Raw genomic sequence first — 16,108 nt, 5'->3', positions numbered from 1 at the left:
TTATATTTTTACCATTCCCTGAATAATTCATCGACCTTGAAACTTTACTCCATTTGTGTTCTTTTTGTCATTTGTGCCATTGTTACATACTTTACAACTATGTATTTTTTTTGATGCCAAGAGCACTATCACTGATTAAAACAAATGATATTCACTTAAATTTACCAATAACTTATTTTCTCCCGTGGTTTCCATTGTCTTACATTTTTATGTTTCTATCTTATAACAATTTCCTTTTTATTAAAAAGAATACAGTATTTTTAGTGTTTCTTTCAGTGCAGGTTTGCTGGCAATGAATTCTCTTTTGTGAAAAAATATGTTTATTTTGCTTGCATAACTGCTGGATATTTTTGCTGGATATGAACTCTTGGTTGGATATCATGTTCTTTCAGCATTTTAAAGATGTCATTCCATTGCTTGCTGGTGTTCATTGTTTCTGTGGGAGACTTAGGCGTACTTTATATAAAAGTCTTTTGAAAGTAATGTGCCCTTTCTCTCTCGTTGCTGTTTAAATATACGCTTTTTGTCTTTTTGTTTTAGTAGTTTGAGTATGATATGCCTAAGTTTGTTTTCTTTGTATTCATTCTGTTTTGGATTAATAGAGTATTTGAGAGTGGGGGTTGACATCTTTCATAAGTTTTGGAAAATCTCAGGGATTAATTTCTCAAATCTATTTATTTCCTGGTCTCCACCTCTTTCTCCTGTTTTTCTTGGACTAAAATTACATGAATGTCAGACATTTTTAATGGGTCACACTTCTTTTATTTTCTTCTTCATATTTTTTTCTCTGTGCTTCAATCTGAATATTTTCTCTTGATCTGTATTCCTGTTTACCAGTTCTGTCTTCTACTCCAACTGATCTTCTCTCAAACCCTTTCTATTGAGTTTTTAATAGGTGGTATTGGATTTTTTTCCTCTCTAGAATTTCAATCTGTGTATTAGATATTCTACCTACCCTTCTGAAATTCTCCATATTTTTCTCACTTGAGTCATGGTTAATATACATATTACCTGTAGCTTTGATAATATTCCCTATTTTTTATTTGGTTTTTGGTAATTTGATCCTGTTCTTTTGCATTTCTTATACTTTTTTATTGAAAATTGGTGTATTAGTTTTCAAGGGATTGCATAACAAAGTAACACAAGCCGTGTGGCTTAGCAACAGAAATGTATTGTCCCACAGTTCAACGAAGGAAGCTAGAAGTCCAAGATCAGAGTGTTGGCAGGGCTGGTTCTTTCTGAAGACTGTGAGGGAGAGTCTGCCTCAGTTCTCACCTCTTGGCTTATAGATGGAGTCTTCCCCTTGTGAATCTTGACATGGCATTCCCCTTTGTATATGTCTGTGTTCAAATTTCCCCTTTTTATAAGGATACCAGTCATATTGGATTAAAATCCACCCTCGTATCCTAACTTTACTACTTCTGTAAGGATCCTATCTGAATAAAATCATGTTCCAAGGTCCCAGGTTTAGGGATTCACATATAAATTTGGAAGAAGGGAGACAGTTCAACCCAAACTTTTGGGTGCTCTGTATGAAAAGTTGTGGAACTCTAGATGATGTATTTTTGAAGTTTTTTTTTCTCTTCCTATCAGTTTTGTACATTTCTTATTATTTACATTCTAGTTTTTTGTTTTGTTTTGTAAGCTATGTGGATTTAAAATTTTATTGATGCTATCATATTCCTCTGTATTTTTCATTATATTTGTTGAATAACAGGGTATTTTTAGAAGGCACAATTCTCAGGATCCTCACCAGATTCCACTTATATACTAATTTCTAGAGTGTCATTCAAATGACTCTTCTCAGAACATTTATCTGTTCAAAGAATCTTGTTCTGCTATAATACAAAGTTGAGGAACTGAAAACTTTTAAATGGCTATTTCTCTTGTTAAAATAATTTTTAAAAATTAGCAAAATAAATAATTTAGTGACTCTTATATTTCCTGTTATCTTCTAGTGGGTTCTCTAGACATGTCTCTGCTCCCCCTCTATCCTCTACCCTCTCCCACATTCTATTCCAGAGGCATTTCATTGCTTAGGTGGATAAGCAAAGTGCAATGGTATTTATTATGTTATATTGCTAGAGGCGTAGTGCATTTCTTGTAGTGTTATCTTTTAGGAGTATCTCTTCCATGGAGCAGTATCTCCTTCAATTTGCTTTTTGGGAGGTCTGGGAGTAAACAAATAATAGATTCTTTCAAGCGAGGTGAGGATCTTTGGTATTTGCCTTGGGCGTAGTGAAGGGTGATACATGTCTAAGCCAAAAGAAGCAATCATCAGGCAAACTTCTCCCTCAGAAATGTTAGGGTGAATAATAGGCCTGTGGGGACTAGTACATAGTTCTCAATTTAGAACTCTGAGGCTTTGAATATCAGGAGGGAAGCATATATAATGGTTATACGTAATTACTAATTTTGTCAATATTTTTAAAGCAAACACAGAAAAGACATTATTTAGCATATATTATTTGCAAGTATTATTACTGATTTTTTTGGATACTCATGTTACAGATTGCTTATATCATTACAATAAAAGGAAAGCCATATTTTGTCCATCTCACAAAACAGTAAGTAACTATTTTATCCTTTAAAATTTTAATTCTTTGGTTTCTTGATTTTTAAAAATAGGTATGAATGGAATCATTTCAATTCAAATGTGTATTGATACCTATATACATGTGATACTTATTGTATACTGATTATTGGGTAAAATCATAGGCATACAAAGGTAAAACATGGTCCACAGTGAAAGAATTTATATATACAGACAAATTAATAGAGGAAGGGAGAATTTTATTATAATATGGTATTATAATAAATGTATAAATAGTATTCTTTGGAAATCAAGGAAGGTCTTTTGGAAAGAGGTAAAAGATAATTTGTATCTTGAGAGAAGATACCTTGTGAGCTCCAGAAAGAAATGAGGTAGTGTAGGGGGACATTCTGTTTAGAGGAAATTATGTGCAAAACATGGAGGTACAAGACAGAGTGGACTGTGGTGTGCAAAAAGTCCATGTGAATTACTAAAGGGTGCATTTCTGGAGGATAGAAAGAAAAGATTTTGGAAAGTAGGCAGGAGCCAGGTTGTAGAAGATCTATAATGCCATGACAAGGATACTGGAAGCCAAAACTGTTTTTTTTTTTTTTGTTGTTGTTTTTTTTGTTTTGTTTTTTTAATGTTAGTCACCACACAGTACATCATTAGTTTTTTTTTTTTAATTTATTATGATATGTTAGTGACCATACAGTACATCACTAGTTTTTGATGTAGTGTTCCATGATTCATTGTTTGCGTATAACACCCAGTGCTCCATGTAATATGTGTCCTTCTTAATACCCTTCACTGGGCTAGCCTCCCCCCCCCACAAAACCCTCAGTTTGTTTCTCAGAGTCCATAGTCTTTCATGGTTCATCTTCCCCTCTGATTTCCCCCCCTTCATTTTTCCCTTCCTTTTCCTAATGTCATCCATGCTATTCCTTATGTTCCACAAAAGAGTGTAAAAATGTTTTTAAGCCTGTACTTTACAGTCCCATTGAAAGTTTAGGCTGTTTTTAAGGAAGCAGAAGTTGAGGTAAGGTGTCTAACTACTTGGTTATATAAGAGTTTAGGTGAGTGATGGTGGCATCTTGGACAATGGCATTGGTCATAGCACAGGAAAGAAAAATTCAGTAGACCTCGAAGGTGGATTTGTTAGAGTGATTGAGAAAAAAATGAGGTTTCTTGGTTAATTTAGTTGTTGCTTAAAAAAATGGGTAGGTTATAATTAATTAAATGAGAAACAAGTGAAATATATGTATGAGGAAGGGGTGAGTTTGGTGTGCAGTGCCTTCTAAGATATTCAAGTGGGTTTTCTCCATTAAGTATGTGAATATAGGGATTTGAATCTCTGAGGAGAGAATGACAATAAGGGTATAGATTTAGTAGTAATCAATAGTTTGGCTGTAGTATAAAAAAAAGAGCTTATAGAGTGCTTATAAATAGATTGGTGACTAAAGACTGAATCCTAGGAAAGCTCAGTATTTCTGAGAAGTATAATAAAAAAAGAGCGGCCTACATGGAAGATCAAGCTGGAAGGGTTAGGGAGGTGGGAAGAGAAGCAGAGGAGTGATGTCTGATGTAAATTAAGTGATTAGACTGAGTGGTCAGAGTTTTCACAATGATGGCAGAAGTCCAAGGTAATGATTTTAAAATTGCCTTTTGGATCTGACATTCTGCCGGTTATGAATCTTTTCTAGAGCAGTTTCAGGGTGAATAAGAATTGATAAAGTGGAGAAACTGTGTGTAGACTACTCTTTTGATAGAATCTGTTGAGAATTGAAAATATATAAAGAATAGCTAGAGTAGGACACAAGGTCAAGGGAGAATTATTTATGAAGGTAATGATTTCATAATAAACTTTTTAATAGCATTAAGGTAAAAAACAGTCGAGAGGAATAGTTTGAAATTATAGGATTGAATAAGTATGTCTCTTCAATGTACGGCACAGATGGGATTTGTAGCACAAGTGTAAGGGTGTGCTTTTAACAATAGAAGTAGACATCTTCTGGAAATAAAGGTAAGGAATGAGGATGGGTACAGGTGATCTGACACCGAAATGATGTGGAAGTTACATGGGATGATTGGCAGGAGAGGTGTCAAGTTTCTGAATTGTTATTGAGGAGAATGAAGAAAAATTCTGACAAAGGTTATTGAGAATTTGGTACTTAGCTAAACTTAATGAATATGAATTTGTAGTAATGCCAAGGAAATTTTTTAAAAATTTTGTTCTAACCCTAGTTTTTAAGATTCAGTTTTAAAATCTGGAATCAGTGAGCAGTAAAGACAAAGATTTTAAAGTTTTATGCTGGAAATTGGGACCTATGTTATTTTACTATTTGCTATTTCTAGGTATTTGGGTTGTTCATTAACACGCATTTTATTGTATGTTACTATAGTTAAAATGCATTCTTCAGTACCTGGTTTATTGTAAATGACAGAAAAATAATTGGACAATTGACTATGCAAAGGTAATTGGCACTACAGGTCCTCAGTAAAAGGACAATTTGTGTTATGAAGAATAATTTTTTCTATGTTTTCTGTTTCACAACTTGAGCATGTTTTGTGATTTTTGTCTAGATCATTTTTATCTTCAGTTTCTGTTGTTTACTCTTACGACAAAGATGGCACCCAACATTCTCAGCCTTTGTTAGCGCAGGTAAGACTTAGCTTTTTCTTACAGATTTCTTACTCTGGGTTATCTTTAAAAATGTAAATATTCTGAAATTTCTATAATATTATTTTATACATTCACTGAAATTGAATAATTTGGACTAGTTCTTATTTCTACTTGGCTAAAGTTCATTGGATAATTGCCCATGCATGTTAAAGTACTAAAGTAGATAAGGTAATAAATGCAAATGACACATCTGGGATGTCCATTTTAAAAATAAGTTATTCGTTTGTTCTTGTGTATTTTTTTTTTCAGATGGATTGCAGTTATCATGGATATGTTGCAGGTTTTCCAGATTCTCTTGTGTCTCTCCACACTTGTTCAGGACTCAGGTTGAAGCCTATTTAAAGATATCCCATTTGCCAGTATTACATCCTGCTAACCTGGGTTGATCCTCCGTTTATCTTTTCTAGTTCTATATTCACCTCTGTTATCTCAGTTCCCTGAAAAGTGAAGCAGAATTACTGGTAAAATAGAATTGGTCACTTTGGCAGCATTTGTGCCTGATGGAAGGCTACTTGTTGATTCTAACAGGATCCACTGCTTGAGGCTTTGAGTGGTCTTGAGTGTAGGGGGTGTTGGTTGGTCTCTCCATACTTCTTTAGTTTTTCCAGATTTTTAATGTTTTTGTTGTTGACTTAATTTCCTAGCATGGTCAAAATTTGTAGAATGCCTAGATCTAATAGATATTTTGGCTCTGGTTCTGGTCATTTTTAATCAGGTAATACCTTCAGGTAAGTCCACACAAAAAATGACATATGACATTAAGTGTCAGGGAGGAGTAGGTATCTCAAAAAGAAGAAAGAACCTAAGACTAAGGAAGAGAGTGCCTGAAGATCTGACAGGCTGGCTTAGAAAATCTATACCCTAGGAAGGGGTCCTAACCTGTTTAATCACATGGATCCATGACACTTATGTACTTTCTTTAAGATAATAAAAATATTTCTCTTAGGATATTTGTAATATAAGGTAGTATGCATCCTGTGGTATTACTGGTCCAGTTTTGAGTTTAACACCTCAATGAATAAAGTAGAGAAACCAAGGTGACTTTAACATAATTTTTTTTTGCCAAAATTTCTCATTAGAATATTATAATTTTGGTAGAATAATTTCAGACTTGTTTTGATTATTTTAATACTCAGGGGAACACTACAGCTTAAAAACATCTCATATGGAATTGAACCAATGGAGGCCGTATCAGGATTTGTGCACATGATTTATGAAGAAAAATATGATAACAGTGTACCTCTCTTAGGAGAAACTAAGACTTACAGCTATAATAATATATATTATCATATCAGAAAAAGTTCAGAAGTAAGTGTTGACTTTTTAATTTTAACTTATTCTTTATGATTTTGTGAAATGAAAACTACTTTCAGAGCAAAATTTGATGACTTGCAGATCTTGAGATTATTTTACTTTTTGGGAAGGCCTTGCATGACTTTTAAAACGGATAAAGAATGAAGTTAAGTTCTTCACTAAGCTTGTTATTAAAGTTTAGTAAAGACTTAGGTAATTAATCTTGGACACATATGTGAATATAGGATTCAAGAAACCAAAAAATGAATTTTCAACATGTGTGCGTTTGTGTAGTTAATGTAAATTATTCCTTTTCCTCAATTAGGCTGAAAAATTAGGTGAAAATGTCACGTGATCTGGATTTCTAAGTTAAGTCTTTGTTTCAGGAGAGTTTAGAAATGAATACTATTAGTGGCCTACATAAAGTACATGTAAAGCAAAGTGATGAATTCTTCCACAAAGGCCTGTAAACTGCTATAACATCAGAAATATCATTCTTGGCTCTAGTGAACTGCCATTGATTGTAAACTTCTGTAATATTTTTCTAAACTTTATTGTTTGCCAGACGTAGTTTTCTAATAATTGGTAGCAGAAAATCTGCCCACATGGAAGATTACTATGAAAATTATCACAAGGCAAGAAAGAAAAGATTGATGTTGTAAACTCAGTATTTCCAATTGCAGCTGTTGCTAAAATCAATAGATACCTGAGTTCTTGTATAGCTTGGGATCTCATTGACCATTCTTATTAACCACAGGCACTTTTTGGACTGGAATTTTCTAAATAGTGCCCAAATTTTGTATTTGGAAGAAGCTTTGTTATGTAATCAGTAGCACCATGTCTCTCAGTTTCAGAATATAATTTAATAGAAGGTAAATTTTTGCAAATTCCTCAGGACTCGTGTTGTGTGTTTTTCAGAGAACTGAATTTTTCAAGTTACACCCTCAATATCTTGAAATATACATTGTTGTGGATAAAAATCTGGTAGGTCCTTTTTTATGTATTGTTATTTTAAAATGATTTAACCTTTGTATTTAACTTGATTTCAATGACGTAATAAAAATTTTAAAACAATTTTTGATAAATGTATATTTTGCTTTTCAATTAATAACTTCTTAAAAATTTTGTATAAGCCAAGTGTTTGTTAATTCATTTATAGATGAGGTTTTCTAAATGCTTTTGTAAAGTAAAGCATTTTTCATTTTTTTTAAAGCTTGTCAGTCTATTTTTTTTTCAAAAGAACTACGACCTCAGTGAAACCCTCAGCCCCCACATACAATAATATTTAACTGCTTCAGCCTCATTTAAAGAATAATCTACAAAACAAATATGCTACTTTTTCTAAGTGAAGGGAGAAAACAAGTTATCTGTTTCGTTCTCAGTTCTAGGTAAATGAAATGACAGAAAAACAAATGAACAAAATTTTCGTATTGAGGATTCATGATTCTACTTCTGATCTTTTGGGTTTAAGGTTTTAATTTGTACAACATAGGTAGTTAGGAGATTCTGAACTATGAATTTAAACCTAAACTTTTGGGTTTAGGTTTTAATTTGTACAACATAGGTAGTTAGGAGATTCTGAGCTATGAGGCTACATTTATTCCTGGTCGGTAAGATCCAAGGCACCTTTTGGAGGCAAAGAATATTTCTCTCTGTAGAACTAGCTACCATAGACAAGGGTTTGCAAAAAAAAAATAATAGATTTAGATACAGAAAACCTTCAGATATTAAAATTTTAAGATATATTATAAAAATATTTCTTTCCATAAGGGAGTCTGTTGATTCCAGAAGAAGTGGGTATGAGGCACGAAGCTGAGCTAAATATTGGCAGAGGTTACAAAAATTCAAGTGCATTGGCTCACTAAAGAGTGGGAGGGGTTTTGGTTTTTGTTTTTGTCTTTTTTAGCATAGCTAAGCTGACTCGGTACAATCCCAACACATATTCTAAAAATCACATTCCTGTAAAACTACAAGGCAATTAGAAGTAGGAAAGCAGAATTTTAAGCATAATCAACAAAAAGAAGTCAATAAAGGGAAAGGAAAACATTACACAGTAAGCATTTGTTTCATAAATGTGGGACAAATTTAAAAGCTAAGGTTAAGATAAACTTCAACTCAAATATATAAGTAATTATATTAGGTGTAGAGGGACTAAGTACTGTAATTAAAAACCAAAGATAAAAATTAATTGAAAGCAAAGACAAAGATTATCATGCAAGACACATGAATGCACACATTCTGCCTAAAACTGACATATCTAAAACATGGTACATAATGAAAGTAAAAGACTAAAAATATATCATAAGAACAAAATTCTAAAAAACTTGTTTAGATTAATATCAGACAAGGCAGACTTCAAGATAAGCATAAGTTATCTATTACCACATAGGAAATCACTTCAAAATTTAGTGACTTAAACCAATAACCATTTATTTATTTGGTTGGGAGCCCAGAGACCTTTTTGGTCTTGTACCAATCTCAAATCCTTTTAACTAATCTGATAGCCTTTTATTGATACAGCTATCTTTTTTTTAAGAGATTTTATTTATTTATTTGACAGAGAGAGAGACAGCGAGAGGGAACACAGGCAGGGGGAGTGGGAGAGGAAGAAGCAGGCTCATAGCGGAGGAACCTGATGCGGGGCTCGATCCCAGAACGTTGGGCTCACGCCCTGAGCCAAAGGCAGACGATTAACAACTGAGCCACCCAGGCGCCCCTATTGATACAGCTATTTAAAAACTGTGGTCTTTCTTTTCTTTTTCCAGGATTACTTTTTAGCCACTTTTTTTTTTTCCTCACGGGGAAAATAATTGTTTATTAAGACTTAAAAGTGCATAGGGATACACTTAAGAGGTATCAACTACTACATTTAAACAAAATTTTATTGCTGTGTGGTTACCAGTGTCAGCATGAGGCTTTACTATGGCCTTGGTAGAGTTCAGTGAGGAGCTTGCTAGGGAAGCTTGCCTGATGCTCTTTCTTGCAATAGTCCACCAGTGTGAAATTACCCATTTCTCTAATTGTATTCTAGTGAATGAGTGCAGAGTTTATTGTATTTCACAGTCAACTAGATTTAGCAGTTGTAAGTACATAATTTGGAGTCAGAGAGATCTAGTATTGAATCCTAATTTCCTTCATTCTTTTCTTTTTATTGTGGTAAAAAGCATTTAATATTAAATTTTCCGTACTAACCATTTTAAAATGTATAGTTCAGGAGTGTTAAGTACATTCACATTGTTGTTTAACAGATCTCTAGAACCTTTTTGTCCTGAAAACCAACGTTCTATGCCCATTAAACACTAATTTCCCCTCCCCCCTGCATCCCCTGCTCCACTCTTGGCAAATACCTTTCTACTTTCTGTGATTTTGACAACTTTAGAAAATACATATGAGTGCAATCAGATAATATTTGAACTTTAGTGACTGGCTTATTTTGCTTTACATAATGTCCTCAGGTTTCATCCATATTGTAGCGTGCGACGTGACTGTCTTCATTTTTAAGGCTGTGAATATCCCATTGCATGTGTATACCACATTTTCTTTACCCAGTCTTCTATTAATGGACATTTGGGTTTCTTCTACCTTCAGGCTATTGTGAATAATGCTGTAAGGAACATGAACGTGTAAATATCTCTTTGCGATCTTGCTTTGAATTTTTTTGAGTGTATACCCAGAAGCTGGATTGTTAGAACATATGTTAGAACATATAAACATTGTGTTTAATTTTTTGAGGAACTGCCATACTGTTTTCCATTATTAATATTAATATTTCTATTATTAAATAATATTAAAGTTGCTTGTTTTTTGTTGTTGAGCTATAGGATTTCTTTGTATATTTTAGATACTAACTTCTTATCAGATATGTGGTTTGCAAATGCTTTCTCCCACTCTGCAGTTTGCCTTTTCACTCTGTTCATTGTTTTGTTTGTTGTGCAAAAGTTAAATTTAATGTAATCCCATTTATTTATTTCTACTTTTGTTGCATGTGTTTTTGGTGTCATATCCAAGAAGTGATTGCCAAATCCAATGTCCTGAAGGTTTTCTCCTATGCTTTTTTCCAGGAGTTTTATAATTTTAGGTCTTACATTTATGCCAATTTTGAGTTAACTTTTGTATATGATTCAAAGTAAGAGTCCAACTTCATTCTTTTGCATGTAGATAGATACAGTTTTTCCAGTGCCATTTGTTGAAGACACTGACCATTTTCTACTGTGTATGTTGGCACCTGTGTTGAAAAACATTTGGCTACATATACTCAGGGCTTTATTTCCGTGTGCTCTATTCTATTCCATTGTTCCGTGTATGTGTCTTTATGCCAATACCATATAGTTTTGATTACTGTTGCTTTGTTGTATGTTTCAAAATCGTCTAGTGAGACACTGTAACATTCTTCTTTTAGGCTATTTTTTCTATTTCTGCAAAATATGCCATTGGGATTTTGATAAAAATTGCAGTGAATCTGTAGACAGCTTCTTTGGGTAGTTTGGGCATTTTAACACTATTTTGACACTACGAAGCCTTCCGGTTCATGAGATGAGATGCCTTTCCATTTGTCTGTATATTCTCTGATTTCTTTTAGCAATGTCTTTAGCTTTCAGTGTGTAAGCCTTTCACCTCATTGGTCAAGTCTATTCTTAAGTATTTTATCTTTTTGATAATAGAGTAAAAGGGAGCATTTTCTTAATTCCCTTCTGTGATCAGTCATGTTTGTGTATAGAAGCAACTGATTTTTGTGTGTTGATATTATATCCTATAACTGCTGAAATTGTTTCCTAGCTCTAACAATTTTTTTTTGGTGGAATCTGTAGGGTTTTCTGCAAATAAAATCATATTGGTGAACAGAGATAATTTTACTTTATTTCTCATTTGAATGCTTTTCTTTTTTTTTTCTTCTCTCAATCCTGTAGTTAGGACCTCTAGTACTGTGTCGAATAGTGTGGTGAGGGTGGGCATGGTTGCCTTTTTCCTGTCCTAAGGAAAAAAAAAAACGGCCTTTCACTGTTGACTGTGATGTTATCTGTGATCATATATGGCTTTTATTATGTTGAGGTACTTCTATTACTAGTTTGTTGGGTATTTTTATGATGAAATAGTGCTGAATTTTTGTCACTTTTTTGGGGGCATCAGTTGAAATGATATGTGTTGTTTTTTCGTGGGTTTTTTTTTTTTTGCCCTTCATTTTATTAATGTGTGGAATTACATTGATTGATTTAATATGTTAAACCATTCTTATGTTCCAGGTATAAATCCCACTTGGTCATAATGTATGATCCTTTTAATGAACTGTTGAATTCATTTTGCTAGTATTTTATTAACGATTTTTGCATCAATCACCACCAAGGATGATTGACTTCTATGTTTCTTGTAGTGTCTTTATCTGGCTTTGGTATCAGGATAATGCTGACCTCATAGAATGAGTTTGGAAGTGTTTTCTCCTCTACAATTCTTAGAAAGAACTCGAAGGGGATTAGTGTTAATTTTTCTTTAAATGTTTGGTAGAATTCTCCAGTGACTTCATATGGTTCTTTTCCTTACTGAGATGTTTTTGATTACTGATCCAATATCCTTATTCTTTATTTGTCTGGTCAGATTTTTAAATTTCTTTGTGACTTAGTCTTGATATGCATTTGGTCTTGGAAAACCCAAAAGACTCCACCCCCAAATTACTGGAACTCATACAGCAATTCAGTACTGTGGCAGGATAGAAAATCAATACACAGAAATCAGTTGCTTTTTCTATACATTAACAAAGTAACCGTAGAAAGAGAAATTAAGGAATCAATTCCATTTACAATAGCACCAAAAACCATAAGATACCTAGGAATAAACCTAACCAAAGAGGTAAAGGATCTATACTCCAGAAACTACAGAACACTTATGAAAGAAATTGAAGAAGACACAAAAAGATGGAAAAACATTCCAATCTCATGGATTGGAAGAACAAATCTTATTAAAATGTCTATGCTGGGGTGCCTGGGTGGCACAGTCAAGCGTCTGCCTTCTGCTCAGGGCGCGATCCCAGCATTCTGGGATCAAGCCCCACATCAGGCTTCTCCTCTAGAAGCCTGCTTCTTCCTCTCCCACTCCCCCTGCTTGTGTTCCCTCTCTCGCTGGCTGTCTCTCTCTGTCAAATAAATAAAAATAAAATCTTTAAAAAATAAAAAATAAAATGTCTATGCTACCCAGAGCAATCTATACTTTCAATGCCATCCTGATCAAAATACCAAAGGCATTTTTCAAAGCGCTGGAACAAACAATCCTAAAATTCGTGTGGAACCAGAAAAGACCGCGAATCACCAAGGAAATGTTGAAAAAGAGAAACAAAGCTAGGGGCATCATGTTGCCTGATTTCAAGCTATATTACAAAGCTGTGATCACCAAGACAGCATGGCACTGGCACAAAAACAGACATATAGATCAATGGAACAGAAGAGAGAGCCCAGATATGGACCCTCAACCCTATGGTCAACTAATCTTTGAGAAAGCAGGAAAAAAGACAATCTCTTGAATAAATGTTGCTGGGAAAATTGGATACCTTTGTATCTTCTGAATGGGTGCCACATATATTCAAATATCTAAAGATGTCTATAGGAAATACATGAATCAGTAGTCATTTCTGGGTCACAAAGAAGACAACAATAATTTTGTAAAAGTAAAAACCAATATGCCAAAACTCTATCATAATATACTAAAACAATAGGGAATAAAAAGAGTTAAGGAAAAATAATAGAATGAAAAGTTTTAAATACTACCATGAATAACTTTTTCAAAATGGAAACACAAAACTATAATTACAAGCTATTTAGAAATTAATGAATTCTATACAATAATCTAAAAACTTGGAGCATAAGTATTAATCACAGCAGGCTGGGTTGCACTATGATAAAAAGATCTTTTTAAAAAGTATTTATTACTTTTTCTTTTAATTTAGCTTACTTAGTTGAAAATGCATATAATTTAATTTCATAATAGTTGTTTAATAATTGGATTGAAAATTTAAAAATCAGGTGTAGTGAACCAGTACAAGCCTGCTATAGAATATTACTGGATCACTATAATGTCTCCTTTTTCATTCCTGATTTTGGTAATTAATGTGGTCCTTTTCTTTTTCTTTGCATTTTTTAAAATTATTTAAATTTTGTTAGTTAACATACAGTGCAGTATTGGTTTCTAGAGTAGAATTCAGTAATTCGTCATTTACATGTAACACCCAGCGCTCATCACAAGTGCCCATGGTCCATCTAGCACACCCTCCACCCACCCCCTCCATCAACCCGCTGTTTGTTCTCTATCATTTCTTTTTTTTTTTCTTTTTTCTGAGAGAGAGAGCATGAGAGCCAGCATGAGCCGGAGGAGGGGCAGAGGGAGAGGGAGAAGCAGGCTGAGCAGGGAGCCTGATGCGGGGTCAATCCCAGAACCCAGGGATTGTGACCTGAGCTGAAGGCACTTAACTGACTGAGCCACCCAGGTGCCCCTTGTTCTCCATCATTGAGAGTCACTTATGGATTGTTTCCTTGTTTCCTTTTTTTCTTTTCCCCCTTCCCATATGTTCATCTGCTTTCTTTCTTAAATTCCACATATGAGATCATATGGTATTTGTCTTTCTCTGACTTATTTCGCTTAGCATAAATACATTCTAGCTATAAAATACAGATTTGAAGGGACACCTGCACCGCAATGTTTATAGCAGCATTATCAACAATAGCCAAACTATGTAAAGAGCCCAAATATCCATCAACTGATAAATGGACATCTAAAAGAAGATGTGGCATATGTATACCATGTATACCATAGAATATTATTCAGACATCCAAAAGAAAAAAACACTTAGTGGCTAATACAGTTAATTTTTTGTTCATGTGATGTCAGCCATGATTCTGGGTGACTCTCCAGGCAGCTGTCTTCCATGTGTTGGCTCAGCATTCCAAATGCTTAGTATTTTTGGTATTTCTATATTGATAGGTTTTCTCCCCCAGATTCCAAGCCAACAGAAGAGCAGACCAGACAGGCATGAGCCACAGTAGAGAAATACTTTCTCTCAGGAGTGACATTTATCACTTTGTCCTCATTTCATTGTCCAAAGTGAATAAACTGGCCATGCCTATATTTAGAAAGGGAGGGCTCCTGAACTAGAATAGATTTGAATATTGCTAAATGGGGAGAATGCCTACCACAGAGGATAGTATCAAAGCTAAGTATTAAAACTGTAAAACAAGAGGAATATAACAAGCAATAGTTAATAAAGCATAAGTTGATAAACAGAAACATTAAAATAAAGTAAATTTAAGAGCTTGTTGTTGAAAAGAAAAATGTGTAGAAAGTATAATTAAGCAAAAGGGACAATACCATGTTATGATGTTAGAAAAGATTAACATGATATAGCTATGAACTTGGAGATTAAAACAAACAAATTCAAATTTAATGAATTCTCCAAAGGAGATAAGAATTTAAGTCAAATCATCATGTTGTATACCTTAAATTTACACAATGTTATATATAAATTATATCACAAAAAGCTGGGAAAAAAAAGAATTTTAATGGATCCAGTTGCCTGTGTTAGGTATAGATGGTTTCAAAGGAAAGTTTTAAAGTGTTTTGGAAGACATAATTCATATACTAATACAATTTTAGGTTATAGAAAAAAATGTGAATTAATTTGAAGGGTGCTCTAATATTTACTAAGCAACTTTCGTTTGCTCAGTTATGACAAAGTATATACACATATGCAAACACATGAGCAACAAGTCCATATTAAAGCTATAAACTTCTAAACAAAATGTTATATTAATTTTGGTAGTATATTAATAGAATGTAATGTTTTAATCAAGGAATATGATGGTTTAGTGTTAAGTAATGTATTAATGAAACATATTGCATCAATAGGTCAAAAGACAAAAGCTATTGTTAATCACTATCAAAATGGCTATTGATAAAAATTCAACTCCATTTTTTATAAAAATTTTAGTAAATAGGAAGATTTATATTTTTTTCTCAACATGATCTAGAATACTCATCTTAAACTGAACAACACTTAATGATGAAATATCTGAGGTTTTCCAATGAAAAAACCCAGAGCAAAGTTCACATACCTGACGTCACCGTTGTTATTTACATTGTCTTGGCATTTTAAAGCAATTAGACATAGAAAGTTTATTGGAATAAAGAAGAAATTAGAACATGAATTACATGGGCATATGAAAGAATATACCAAATGCAGTATCCAGAGTCACTTTAAGAGTGAACCTCTCATTAAGAATTCCCCCCTCGTTGGGCTTATATGTTTTGGTTTGTGATTATATATTGTTATTTTAGAAATAAGTGCATTTTAAAATACCACATTAAAAAATTTACAATTAAATTTTTATAAACAATAAGTAATGCCACAAGTTGAGTGGATTAAACATTAAAATCATGTTATTAAATATTTTTATTTACTTCTTATATACATTAAGTTATAAATTGAGTTTATTAATTTTTATAAATCATTATTTATACATCGTTATTGATTTCCTGAATTTCAACTGGAATGTAGCACTGTGGTTACTTTAGAATATAGCACATTGTACATGTAAAAGGTATGTAATATATTCTTGATGACA

At 33.3% G+C, this 16,108-nt stretch overlaps 1 protein-coding gene across 1 annotated transcript in view; it reads left to right on the top strand.

Annotated features, from left to right (window-relative positions):
• Positions 1 to 16,108, top strand: part of LOC103659148 (disintegrin and metalloproteinase domain-containing protein 5-like) — a 163,794-nt gene that overhangs the window by 10,988 nt on the left and 136,698 nt on the right. Inside the window, exons 3-4 of the mRNA XM_040643170.1 lie at positions 6,353 to 6,524; positions 7,428 to 7,493. Of these exons, the coding sequence (XP_040499104.1) occupies positions 6,353 to 6,524; positions 7,428 to 7,493 (238 nt within the window). The remainder of the gene's footprint in view (positions 1 to 6,352; positions 6,525 to 7,427; positions 7,494 to 16,108) is intronic.

The sequence above is a fragment of the Ursus maritimus genome, unplaced genomic scaffold (genome assembly GCF_017311325.1).
Source record: "Ursus maritimus isolate PB19 unplaced genomic scaffold, ASM1731132v1 scaffold_28, whole genome shotgun sequence".
NCBI lineage: Eukaryota > Metazoa > Chordata > Mammalia > Carnivora > Ursidae > Ursus > Ursus maritimus.
Note: the sequence above shows the minus strand (reverse complement) of the source record. Positions and strands in the feature narration are given on the sequence as shown.